The 11,902-nt window shown below is 52.0% G+C and overlaps 5 protein-coding genes across 5 annotated transcripts; 2 read left to right on the forward strand and 3 right to left on the reverse strand.

The window, feature by feature from the left end:
- The first annotated feature begins 769 nt into the window (after positions 1-769).
- PPTG_00718 (hypothetical protein) lies at positions 770-1,886 on the forward strand. The gene has a single exon (XM_008892175.1). The coding sequence runs from the start codon at positions 921-923 to the stop codon at positions 1,545-1,547; it is 627 nt and encodes a 208-aa protein (XP_008890423.1). The 5' UTR covers positions 770-920; the 3' UTR covers positions 1,548-1,886.
- Positions 1,865-5,979, reverse strand: PPTG_00719 (hypothetical protein). Its single transcript, XM_008892176.1, has one exon. The coding sequence runs from the start codon at positions 5,805-5,807 to the stop codon at positions 2,034-2,036; it is 3,774 nt and encodes a 1,257-aa protein (XP_008890424.1). The 5' UTR covers positions 5,808-5,979; the 3' UTR covers positions 1,865-2,033.
- A 946-nt stretch (positions 5,980-6,925) lies between these two features.
- On the reverse strand, positions 6,926-8,702 carry PPTG_00720 (hypothetical protein). The gene has a single exon (XM_008892177.1). It carries the CDS (start codon positions 8,614-8,616, stop codon positions 7,099-7,101), a length of 1,518 nt encoding a protein of 505 aa, XP_008890425.1. The 5' UTR covers positions 8,617-8,702; the 3' UTR covers positions 6,926-7,098.
- Positions 8,703-9,301: 599 nt separating this feature from the next.
- On the forward strand, positions 9,302-10,162 carry PPTG_00721 (hypothetical protein; the record flags this gene model as incomplete). Its single annotated transcript, XM_008892178.1, has 3 exons — positions 9,302-9,656; positions 9,715-9,883; positions 9,946-10,162. The coding sequence occupies 3 exons, from the start codon at positions 9,302-9,304 to the stop codon at positions 10,160-10,162; spliced, it is 741 nt and encodes a 246-aa protein (XP_008890426.1).
- Positions 10,163-10,317: 155 nt separating this feature from the next.
- Positions 10,318-11,889, reverse strand: PPTG_00722 (hypothetical protein; the record flags this gene model as incomplete). Its single annotated transcript, XM_008892179.1, has 3 exons — positions 10,318-10,852; positions 10,945-11,508; positions 11,632-11,889. The coding sequence occupies 3 exons, from the start codon at positions 11,887-11,889 to the stop codon at positions 10,427-10,429; spliced, it is 1,248 nt and encodes a 415-aa protein (XP_008890427.1). The 3' UTR covers positions 10,318-10,426.
- Between the last annotated feature and the right edge of the window lie 13 nt (positions 11,890-11,902).

An 11,902-nucleotide genomic window follows, 5' to 3' on the forward strand; every position in this document is an offset into this window, starting at 1 on the left:
CCACGTTAAACGAATACTTGAATGGAAGGTACCAACAGGATACCAAAGGCTGTCATTCTTGCTTCCAGTTTAGTAACGTGTAAACAAATTAAGTCCTTAACAGCACACTAGATTTAAATTCACATTCTAAATAAGCAATAGTGTTGAGATATCTTCGTGATCACCAAAGCTGCAGTCAATCTACAAGCATCTCCTGCAGAATCTTAATTGGACACGTATTTATTTATTCCAAGTAATACCATAAATGAAGGGCAGCAAGTCCCGTACCGATAGAGTATCTATCCACTGTTCGTGCACCCGTATTCAAAATATTTGCATTTAATGAAAGGCACGTGTTGCTGCTCCAGACTGGAATAAATGTCCTTATTAATGGCCTAATAACGGCTATTACTGTACAGAGACTCAACTTAGGGCCCGCCCGAAAACGCAACAACGCTGTTTCCTTCCCCTTTATCATAATGTTGCTCGGTTTGGAGGATCGAGTAGCCTCTCCACTAGTGCCCTTAATCATACTACAGCACCCGCTCAACGCTCGCTGGAAGCTACGTACCAATGCTTGCCAACAGCGGCAAATTGGCTGTTTTATGATACCAGTCTGGAGCAGCAACCACTCTCTTAATGAAAAATGTAACAAAATATCTTAACATTTTGTTAAAACAGTATAAAAAAATCTGCCAAAATTAAGGGATAGAAAGTGGCGAATTGTCAGTCCGCCCTATCATTCGTCAGCGAGTATAGACGAGCTGTCATCTGTATTTTCCTATTGAAAGCCCCCACGTCCTATACTTACTACCTTACAATTTCTAAGTCAAAGTCGCCATCAAAATTACAACACCAAATCTTCGCTCATCATGACACCTTGCCATTCTTGTTCTATCCCACACGCTGTAAGGCGTCAAGTAAACACTTAAACAGGAAGTATGGCGTCCGCTGATGAGATTCGCGCAGAGAATGAAAGCCTAGCGCGTGAGATTCACGCGCTGCTGAACGCCAACACTACTCTGGAGAAGGAGATGCTGAAGCTGAGCTCAGAGCGAAACGAGCTCGAGAACTTGGGCAACAAGAAGCTGCAGACACTGGAACAGCAGCTCGAGACGGTTGACGAGGAGCTCACGTCGCTTCGGTCGCAGTGTCAGTCAATGACGGAGATCATCGAGAACGCGAATGCTGAGAACGAGGTTGAAGTCGAGGAGGAGCCGGCACCAGTGCCTGTCAGTCGTAAGCTGTCCTCGGCGTTAAACCACACCATGCAGCGAGCACGAGGCATGTCGATGCCGCGCCAGCGGCGATCATCGACAGTGGAGATGGTGGCGCATGGCCTCACCAAGGCCGCGAGTTACATGATTCCTCCCACAGCAAAACCGAGTCCTGACGGCCCTAGCCGAGTCAGGATGAGCAAGGATAGCCCACCGATCTTGTCGTACGCCAAGGGCACGACCGATTCAACCAAGAGTCTGCTCTTCTCAACTCATTCGCACTACGGCAACTTCCGTCGGCACAGCGGGCCCTATCGCAAGAACCGCGATCCACCTGTCATGGTGCTTTAAGGAAGGCCCTAGCTCGACAGAATCGAAACCGGATGCAAGTTTGCACCTCCTTCACCGATCTCATTATTTAAGCAACAACATACAGCTGAAAGTCAACTACATCCGTCCAGAGCGCCCAGCGTCACACCACACAGATCACCAAGCACCGGACTCCATGCTTTTCCGACGGATAGAAAAGCACAAAGGAGAAGACCGACGGCCCGCGATAAATCTTTCGAGGTGGTATACTATGCATGTCCAGTCCCCAGTCTACAATACAAATGCAACCGCGTTTTCCTGTATGTTATCGAATCATTTGGAATACTACGTAGTAATTAGGATACTTTGATTGGTATGGAGCATGGTTGATATGTTTATTATGGATCGATCTTCAAAGCTTCCTAGCTAGCTGAACAACGAACTACTACTAATGAAGGGGTAACACGCAGTTCGAAGCGCCGAGGCGACTACACGCTACGTGCGGTCCCTGAAGGCGTCTCCGTCTACTTACAGTCCGCTAGCCGACTTCTGGCGCGCCAGCTTCTGTGCCTTGAGAGAGGCCAGCGTGGGGCGTTCGAACTGAGACTTGCCCAGCTTGCGGTTCACGTAGTACACACGACCCGTGGAGCGCGACACCTTGGCCTCCCAGCCGACAGGAAGAGAGACTTCCGGCAACGCGTCCAGGTTGAACGACTCGCGCACGGGGCGGTCCGCCGGCTTCGCGGCCGGCTTCACCTTGGCGCTCTTCGAGGTAACGACCGTCGTCGACGCAACGTTGTCGGACGGGTTGGCGTTCTCCTCCGGTTTGCTGTTCGTGCGCTTGCTACGGTTGTCGTACATCCCCTTGACAACCGACATGCGGCCCTTGAGGCTAGACATGGCACCAGTCACGCCCACTTCCATGCTCTTGACGATCGTGTTGCGCGTGGAGGAACTGTTCGTGGGGCTGTCCTCACCATCAACCTCCGAGACGTCGAAGCCGTCGCCGTTGTCGCCCTTCTTGCTCGAGTTCCAGAAGCGAGAGCCCACACTCATGCTCGGCATGCGAGGGAAGTGGCGCTCCGACGGACGCGTCTCGGACGAACGGTTCAAGTCGTCCGAGCCGGTGAGCGAGTCCATGAGCACAGTCTCGCGTGGCTTCTTCTCCTTCTTGGAGCCCAGCGTGCGGAAGATCGACTTCTTCGGTGTGGGCTTCTTCTCAGGAACAACACCCTCAGCGTGAAGTTTGGCGATCTGCTCCGTCAGCTTCTTGTTTTCGGCCTCGAGCTGCGAGATCTTCTTGTCCTTGTCACGCACAGTGTCCTGCAGTTGACGGACCTTCACGTGGTTACCAGCCGACGAGAACTCCTTGTCACTCTTAAACTTCTCGATCTCGGCCTTCAAGCCCTTCATTGTCACCTTCATGTCCTCGTTCTTCTCACGCAGCTTCTTGTTCTCGTCAGTGAGAGTCTCGATCATACCGCCAGCATCAGCCATCACAACGCTCGAGGCAGCGGACGAGTCTGCCGTCGCCACACTGCTGCGGCGCTGGAGCTGCGCATTCCGCTCCTGCTCTTCCTGCAGAGCAGCCTTTAGCTTCTGCAGCTGGTATGCCATGTCGGCCTCGCGACGCTTCTCCTCAAGAGCAGCAAGATACTTCGGTCGCTGGATCGTCATACGAACCACAGCTTGGACACGGATAACCATCTCGCGCATCAGGACGTAACGGTGACGCTTGACAAAACCACGCACATACCGCTGGATAATGACAGCGTTGTGGTTGCTCTTGACTTCAGCAGCCACCTTGCGGCCCTGCATGCCTCGCCAGTGAGCTTGCGCCGAGATAAGGCCCTTGAGAAACGTGTTGTATCGGCGCATAGCAATCACGCACCGAATCACTGACTGCAACTTGATGATCGCTTCCAGTTGACGGAGGTACTTGATACGCTGGGTGAATCCAACCATGATGTTCTGCAGGTATGTGGCCTTGGCATCCAGAAACTTCTTACGGCGATCCTCAAGCTCTTCGAGCACACCTAGCTGGAAGTACACGCGGGTCTTACCCATCTGGTACTGAGTGGGGGACTCCAACTTCAGCTTGTCCATAAGCAGTTGGCATTTGTCTGCAACAGTGTCACCACCACTCGGTACGAACAGCCAGAATTTGTCAAGGATCTCCGTGTGCTGCAACCGGTTCGGGTATGCTGCACGCGAGATACGAATGGCTTCAATCACACCGGCACATCGCAACTGGGACACCACCATGTTTTGGTCCATGGCAGTCGCGCTCTTGATCGGGTTGGGCTTGATGCAGCGCACGTAGTGAACACGAGTCGAGTTGATAGTAGCCATCAGTTCCGTCAGACTCTCTTTGAACTGGGTACCCACAGTCGTGATGGACAGAGCACCACCACGTTTCCGGCGACCTCCAGCTCCCGACGTCTCAGCAACAGCCGCCTTAGGCTCAGGCTTCGGCTCGAAGAGCTTGGCGATGAACGGCTTGGATGAACCACGCATAAGTTCGGACAGATCAGGCAACAGTGAGTCCTTGTGCTTCTCCAGGAATCCCACCGAGTCGTACATGACAGGAGCGGCGTAGTGCTTGATGAGGAACTCAGTACGCGACGTACGAGGGAACTCAATAACGTGCGCCATATCATCCTTATGCAAGGACGTCACCTTGGACATGAACGACTCCTCATTACCCTTCGGTCGCATCACCTCTTCGTTCAGCAGTGAAATGATACCCATGCGCGACTCGATCACAGTCAGCACGTCCTGGTTATCTGCGTACTCAATGTGGTCCCACACGATTCCTTCCTCCTCGTACTCAATTTGCACGGTCTTGAACACATCCTGAGTGAACTTTTGCTGAAGCTTTTCGTTGGCGTAGTTGATGCAGAACTGCTCGAACGAGTTGTGCTTGAAGTGCTCGAAACCGAAGATATCGAGCACACCCACGTGGTTGGCCATGTTGGCATCGTCAGCAAGCGACTGGTTAATAGTAGTCACAAGCCAGTCGAACACGTTGGAGTAGATAGCCTTAGCAAGAGCGTCGCGACAGTCCATGGCCAGCTCCTTCTTGAGCGGTACACTGTACACATCGTTCACAGCACGCATGGTACGCGAACACAGAGCGGTCTGAAGGGCCTCCCACGTGACGCCCAGCATCTGCGTGGCGGAATTCGCACCACTGTCGCCCTCGGTGATGAGAGACTTCTCGTCATCTGTCGGGTCCGACTGCAACTGCACCTCACCGAGGTGGAGCACACCAGCCAGCACTTCAAACAGTGGCCGCTGGTCGTCGCGAGACAAACCCACAAGCTCCAGCGCCTCACGTGTTTTGTTGAAGTGTTTCTCGTCAGAAAGTCCTTCAATCTTCTGTGCCGTGTTGTCGCCCGTGTACACATAGTGCTTTGACGAGTCGAGCTGCAACTCCGACGCAATGTCGGAGGAGTCAAGCAACTGGTAGAAGATGTGGTAGTTACGCTCAGGCGCTTCGTGCTGAATGACACGCGTCTTCTCCAGAAGATACGTGCGGCACTTGGCTCCGACAAGCGTGCCGTTCTTGTCGAACTGCAGCTGTGTGAACTTGCCAAATCGACTGGAGTTGTCATTACGCACAGTCTTGGCGTTACCGAAGGACTCAAGCAGTGGGTTTACTTCGATAATCCTCTTGATAGTGGAGTTGTTGAGACCACCGGCGATAGTGGCTAAGTGGTTCATAAGGATCTTGGTGGTCTCCGTTTTACCGGCACCGGACTCACCACTGACCAGAATGGACTGGTTACGCTCTGAGCGTCGCATGTTGTCGTAGGCAGCGACGGATGTGGCATACACGTGCGGGGGCAACTCCTCCTTGGGCTGGTTGAGGTACCTCAAGTGCTGCTCTTCGGCGTACAGGTCTGGGAGCCACTTGTAGGGGTTGACAGCGATACAAATGTCGCCTGTGTACGTGTAGGGCAGCTCGCAGAGGAAGCGCTTCTTGATATTGAACAGGATAGCTGCCTCGTGCAAGTAGTTGAGAGTGATCATGTCCTCGATGCCCTCGGGCCCAACGTTCTCGTTCTGGTAAGGAAGCGACTCGAGCTGGTGCACATCTAGCAGCGCCTTTGTCTTCTTGGACAGCATGTCTACGCAGCGCTCCTCGGTCTCGCCGTCGGGCAGCTCAACTTTGCAGTAGATCTTACGTGTCTTGCCATCGCCCGAATTCTCGTCACGCAGTACCTCGGCCGCGAGCCAAACATGAGTCTCATCCGGCACGAAGCACTTGGCGCCCACCACCATCTGCAGGTCACTCATGGTGTCTTCAAATCCCCCTCGGCCCCTCTAAGAACTCAGGAAGCTGGCGCGGCGGACGGCCTAAAGCGGAATGGGTCGAGTTGAGCCGAAGGGGGAGCTGGCAAGATACCGCACATAACCGGTAAGTGGAGCCATCTTGCAACTGGCAACTACTTTCACTTGAAGTTTGTATCTTAACTCTGATCCGACAACATCGTTTGACGACATAGCCTGGCCAGTGCAGCTGGACACCGCACGTGGCAACCGGCTGGGACGGACGGCGCGCAAAAGGATTTGATCATCGGTGCTGGCACACCAACGTGCGGCGCAGTAACCATGGCCGTGTGCCTCTTTAGGGGCCATAAATGAAGTGCGTGCCTTCATGTGGCAAAAAGTATCTCACCCACGAGCTTCATAACGTTACAGAATGAAGCATAACGCTGGAGAAGAACTTCTTCAACACCACCTCATTTTGCATCGTTTCTGCATTGGAAATGATTTACCGTCATAACAGCGGTTTTCTTAACCTGGCATCAAACTTGAGAAAACCCCATTATTTCATACCGGTATTAGAGCTGGCACTTCTGGTAGCGTCAACCTTCGGCGGTGCCGGTGAGTGCAACTCTGTGCCTCATTCTTCGTTTTCAGTTGAACATTTCAACTTATAATTGCTGGCGCATTGTGTCGAATGCACCTTTCCAGATGCGCTACCATACTCACCGGTCATCTTTCTCTTGAGTCTGAGTTTTTTTGTCTACCGCAGCTAATACAGCTTGCACATTTTCCTCGGGAGTTGTTGTTTGGTAGCTGCTGTTTCGCTGAGTTGAGATGCGTTTTCAGAGCTGAAGGTCGTGCTGATTAAGTTCGTTTTCATACGTACACAGAATCATTTGAAGCAGTACATAAGCATACTTCAACACGCTTTTTTTTTCAACCATGAGGGGTTAGACGTGGGCTGACTGCGGAGCTTCCGCACCCAATGAATAACTCGAATCCGTTGATGCTTGTGGAAGTTGCCTTTGGCACATAGATTTTGGATATGTGCCAGCACATTGTGGCAGTATTTGACGGATCTGCTCGGTGCGGCGTTGATACCCATCGTTGTTGCAGCGTTTAACCATTAAGTTGAGCGTTAAAAGGAGCAAGCAATGCGAAGCGTTAACGTAGCTCAGATTAGAACATCCATACTCGATCGAAAGTGATATCGAAGTCTACCTTAGAAGTGCTTCCAACAAAATGGTTTCTTCAATTTATCTGCATTTCTACTCTACGCCACGGCTTCGAGTCTCAGCTGCTTAGCTCTGTAGCCACATCAGTTGGCATTCTTCGCGATCTCAAGCATCTCTGTCACTGACGTGATCTTCTCGCGAGGCTTCCCGACGAGTTCACCGCGGCGATTCTCCTCGGCGCTGAGGCGTTCATAATCAGCCCAGCTAACGAGCTGTTTGTCCGGGTTACGCTTCTTAATGAGCTTCTTCACGGCCTCCAGTCCACCCAACTCTTCGTCGCTTTTATCCTCGCTATGAAGGAAGTTCCCTGCTGCAAAATCCTCAACAATACAGCTAACCGTCTCCCGTGCGTCGACGATATTGGTGCCAATGATACCAGAGGGGCCACGCTTCACCCATCCAGTGCAATACAAGCCAACCATAGGTTGTTTTTCGCCGTTGCTAGACGTAGTGACAACGCGTCCCTGATCATTTGAGACCACGTGACGACGGTTGTCGAAAGGAATATCTGCCTCAATGGGTAGCGACTTGTAGCCGATGCTGCGTAGCACGAGGTTGCATGGAATATCCTCAAACTCTCCAGTTCCAACTGCACGCTGCTGGTTCGGCTCGCCCTCAAGTTTTGTCTTCTCCACACGAATAGCGCCGACTCGAGCCGGATCCTTCTCATCTGCTAGAATCTCCACGGGCGAGCTCAAGAACTTGATTTGCACAACGCGCTCGGCGTCCCCAGCGCTCTCGAACTGCTCTGCCGCCTTGACCAGCAAGTCGTTCATGCGTTTGCGGGCACGCTGTTCCTTGATCTCCTGCTCGGATGCGGCTGTCATACTGCGCGTCAGATCCCCCGGGTCCACAATGCACGCGACGCCTTTCAGCTTGGTCAACTCTCGGATCTCCTTCATAGTGAACGCTGCCTGGGCACTGCCGCGTCGCCCCACGAGGAAAACCTTCTTGATGCCGCTGTTACGCAGCGCCTCCACCGCATGGGCAGCAATATCCGTAGTTGCCAGCTCATCCACTTTCTTCGTGAGGATGCGCGCGCAGTCGACCGCCACGTTGCCCTGTCCGATAACGACCGCCGTCTCGGCGTGCGTCAGGTCCAGCTCCAGGTCGCGAAACGCCGGATGTCCGTTGTACCAGTTCACGAAGGTGCGCGCCGACATGACACCACGCAGACTTTCACCCGGGACGCCCAGCTCGCGGTCACCCGCAGCACCATAGGCTAACACCACAGCGTGGTAATACCGCTGCAGCTCAGCGAGCGATATGTCGTCACCTACGCGCACGTTGCCGAGGAAATGGAAACGCTCATCAGCTGCCACCTTGTCGAAGTCGTTCATCACGCTCTTCACCTCTGGGTGGTCTGGCGCCACACCAGAGCGCACGAGGCCGAATGGTGTGGGCAAAGCCTCCAGCATGTCCACATACACACCGGCGTGTTCTCTAAAAAGGTATTTGGTGGCGTAGAAGCCCCCAGGGCCGGAGCCGATCACGCAAACTCTGCGGTGAGCCGCATCGGGGACGGCCACGCTAAACCTGCGCGCAAGGCAGACGCCAGCGGTACGTTGTGTCCGAGCCAACACCGCTCGACGTAGCAGCATCTTGAATGTGGCGACCTGGTCAAATTGACCGTCAATGACACTCAAATCAGAGTGATGGTCAAAGGGCGCAATCAATGACACTGAGTTATTAAAAGTTAAGTGGAAAGTTGAAAAAACCATTAAAAAATTAATGGTTTTTTTTGTCTGAATGCCATCCCGGCCAATCAGCATGCGTAACGATTCATTCAGGGCGGGTCTTAACCAGTGCCATGCCATGCCATTTTACCTGGCTGTCGTGGCACCGTGGCACTGTTTCGTTAAAAATGATTTTTGCGAAATTGGTGCCATAAAGTAAAATTTGGCTCAAAAGAAATATTACGCGATAAGCGGGAAGCGAAAGACAAGCGCGCGCGGCACACTCAAAGCCCGCAAACTCGCGAGGGTTACATCTCTAGCTACAGCAAACTCTTCGGCAGAAGCATCGTCGACTGCTGGTGAGGCCACCTCTTCGTCTTTGTGTCCTGTTGTAGACGCCGCGTCTTTAGAGCAGTCGCCGCTTGTGGTGTCGGCAACTTCAGTCCATCTAGATCATAGAGCCACAAGCAACAGGTGCGACGCAAATCTTTTCGAAGCCATCAACGCAGTGATTGGATCCGAGTCCGAGAGTGATGCTGCTGTTGATTTTCGTGACAATGTGGCCGTTGCTGGCACCGAGGAAGCCGTGGTTGGTACCAGAGTTGAGCACATGGTTAATTGGACTGTTCGTAAACTTGGAAAGGTGATACCGCCAACATGCAACGACTACGACCAGTGGACAGTCGTTCAGCTTCGAAAAGAGTGTGGAAGAAAAGTGAGTAGACCTGAGCAGACCAGACGGCTCAGGGCGTATGATGCTGCACGCAGAGCTGTCCAGTCTTCAGTGGACGAAGAGTATCTGTTGGAGTCCAGCCTACGCAAAACAAAACACTGCATGATTCGTCTCCTCAATATTCTTTTCTCAGATCACTTTGAGGAGAAACTTGCTTCGTCGGACGAAACAGCGACCCGTGACCAAATCGATGCCGGGGAAGTGAACCAAAAAAGCCGCGTTCTGGAAGGAAGTAGGTGTTGTGTATCGCACCAATACGACTGACTTCAATGAACTTTTCGCTGAAGCAGCAAACGACCCTCGCTACGAAGGTATTAATCCTTCGGTGATTGTAGAGCACAACACAACAAAGCTCTACGACATGTGGAAATCGGTGAACGGCAAGTTTGTGAAGGCGTTAGCTAGATTCGTTGTGTCTGGACAAAACTCCAACGAGTTCTACGATTGTGCGACGCGAATGTAGAGGTCCTCTATCTTCGAGTGTGCACGGGGGTGAAACCAGAGCTGATGGATTTTGTCAGTGGTGGCATGCACGAAGAAGACGAAATCGACTCGCTCAATATGCCTGTGTCGGAGAAACCTGTTGCTCAGGTAAAATCATCGAAGTGGCAAGAACAAGTGCTCACGACGATCAATCGCATGGTCGACATCTTCGCAAATACTCCACAATCTGCTGTAGCTCTCTCAACGAGTCGCATTTCACGCGAAGCCCTTGATGAAGATTTACTGCTCGGATGAATTGCGAAGCTGCAGCAAATGACCGACCAGGTAAAGGAAAGCCAACGGAAGATGGAGCTAAGCGGGTTTTCGGACCCCTCACTTGCTAAAAGCGTCGAGTTATATCAGCAGAGTTTGTAGTACTACGAAAGCCGCCTTGCAGATTTGGATTAGATCCTCGTCGTACCGGTGGAAATCTCGAACCGAGTTTTGATTTATTTATCTCATCGTTACTTGTTTTAGTCTGGATTAAGCGCTGCAATCATCAAGGTTGAGCTTGGATATCTATTCGTTCTTCTTCTCTTCTTGTGCTCGTCTAATCCTATTGCGTTGTGGGCGAGAAATATTGGGAACTAATCCAACGATGGCATCACGAACCCACTCCGAGCTGTTATACGTGTCTGTGTCAACCACCAGGTCAGAAGACTCGTACAGGCGACGGTAACATGAAGAATCTTGAGGTTCGACTGTAGAATCAACAGATCTGTCCCCTGCCAAGCGGGTTGATTCAACGACTTCAACCATATCTTCATCGTCTTCAACTCTGTAGCTTCGGTTCTCGCGAAGACGCTGATTGATACACCAATTGTGTAAAATACAAGCTGCTAAAATCGTACGAGGCACTCTCTTAAAGCTGATTTCCAAAGGTTCCTTGAACACACGCCACTTACAGATTAGAAGACCGAAAGCCATTTCGATCCTAATCCGAAGCTGACTAAGGTGAAGTTATAGCTGTTATGAGCAGAAGAAAGGACTCAAGGCCTTGGAAATGGAGTCAACAGCTGGTTTGTGTTTGTGTATACGTTGTCACCGACAATGTAAAGTCCTTTGGGGAGGTCCTTGACAATCGCTGATAATCTCCACTTTAAAAATGCCACTGCGTCACCAGTTCCACCAGGACTTGAGCAAGTTACGACAGTAAACTGACTTAGATGATCACAACAAGCTTGAACGATTACACCGTACCGCTGATAATGGCCAGAGAAGAACGATCGCACCCTGGAAACCTCTTTTTTCTGTGGGACTCGGATAGGACAAAGCCACCCATCGACGGCGCCAACACACCCCTTCATGATACGAGAGCTGCCTAGTCGCTCAAACGCCTTGGTAGCATGACGTTGGGCCGGCTCTGTAGTAGGAAACTCAAGCTGTAGCTCTGGATGAGCTATTATCGCATCCACGATTTGATGAATTGAGGCGTAAAACGCCGCAACACTCACTCCACTGTTAGATCGCACATCATGATAAGATCCCCCACCTAGCCAGCGCAAGCACATCTGGAGCTTATTGATGTGCGTTATCGGCTCTGTGCCCGTCCGATTACGCGATTGCCGTTCGTCCACCAGCAGATACGGCTCGAGCTTTTTCTGCGAGCGCCATGAAAGACGAGTACGACATTTTGTAGCACTTGTGGAATTGCCCCTAGTCAATTAGGCGTTGTGAGTATTGGTCCCAATCTATGCGCACACGGTGAACAGGCCACCAAGCACCAGGCACTTCTCGTCGTCTGGAGCCTGATCGCGAATGAAAGCTGACTTCACCTTGCCGATCCAAACCCGCGCACGATCCTCGTCGTCGTCCTTCCCGGAGAACTCTTTCAGTTCTGACATAGCGGACACGCGAATGCGAGGGGTGATTGCTGGCAGTCCAGTCGTTGTCGCAGCGGTGGCTACGGTTGCTTGACGGGAGGCAGGGAGGTCCAGGTCGTCCGGATCATATTCTCCGTGGTCAGATCCCACGGACTCCATGTCGACGTCCTGC

This window comes from Phytophthora parasitica, assembly GCF_000247585.1.
Source record: "Phytophthora parasitica INRA-310 unplaced genomic scaffold supercont2.1, whole genome shotgun sequence".
Taxonomy (NCBI): Eukaryota; Oomycota; class Peronosporomycetes; order Peronosporales; family Peronosporaceae; genus Phytophthora; species Phytophthora nicotianae.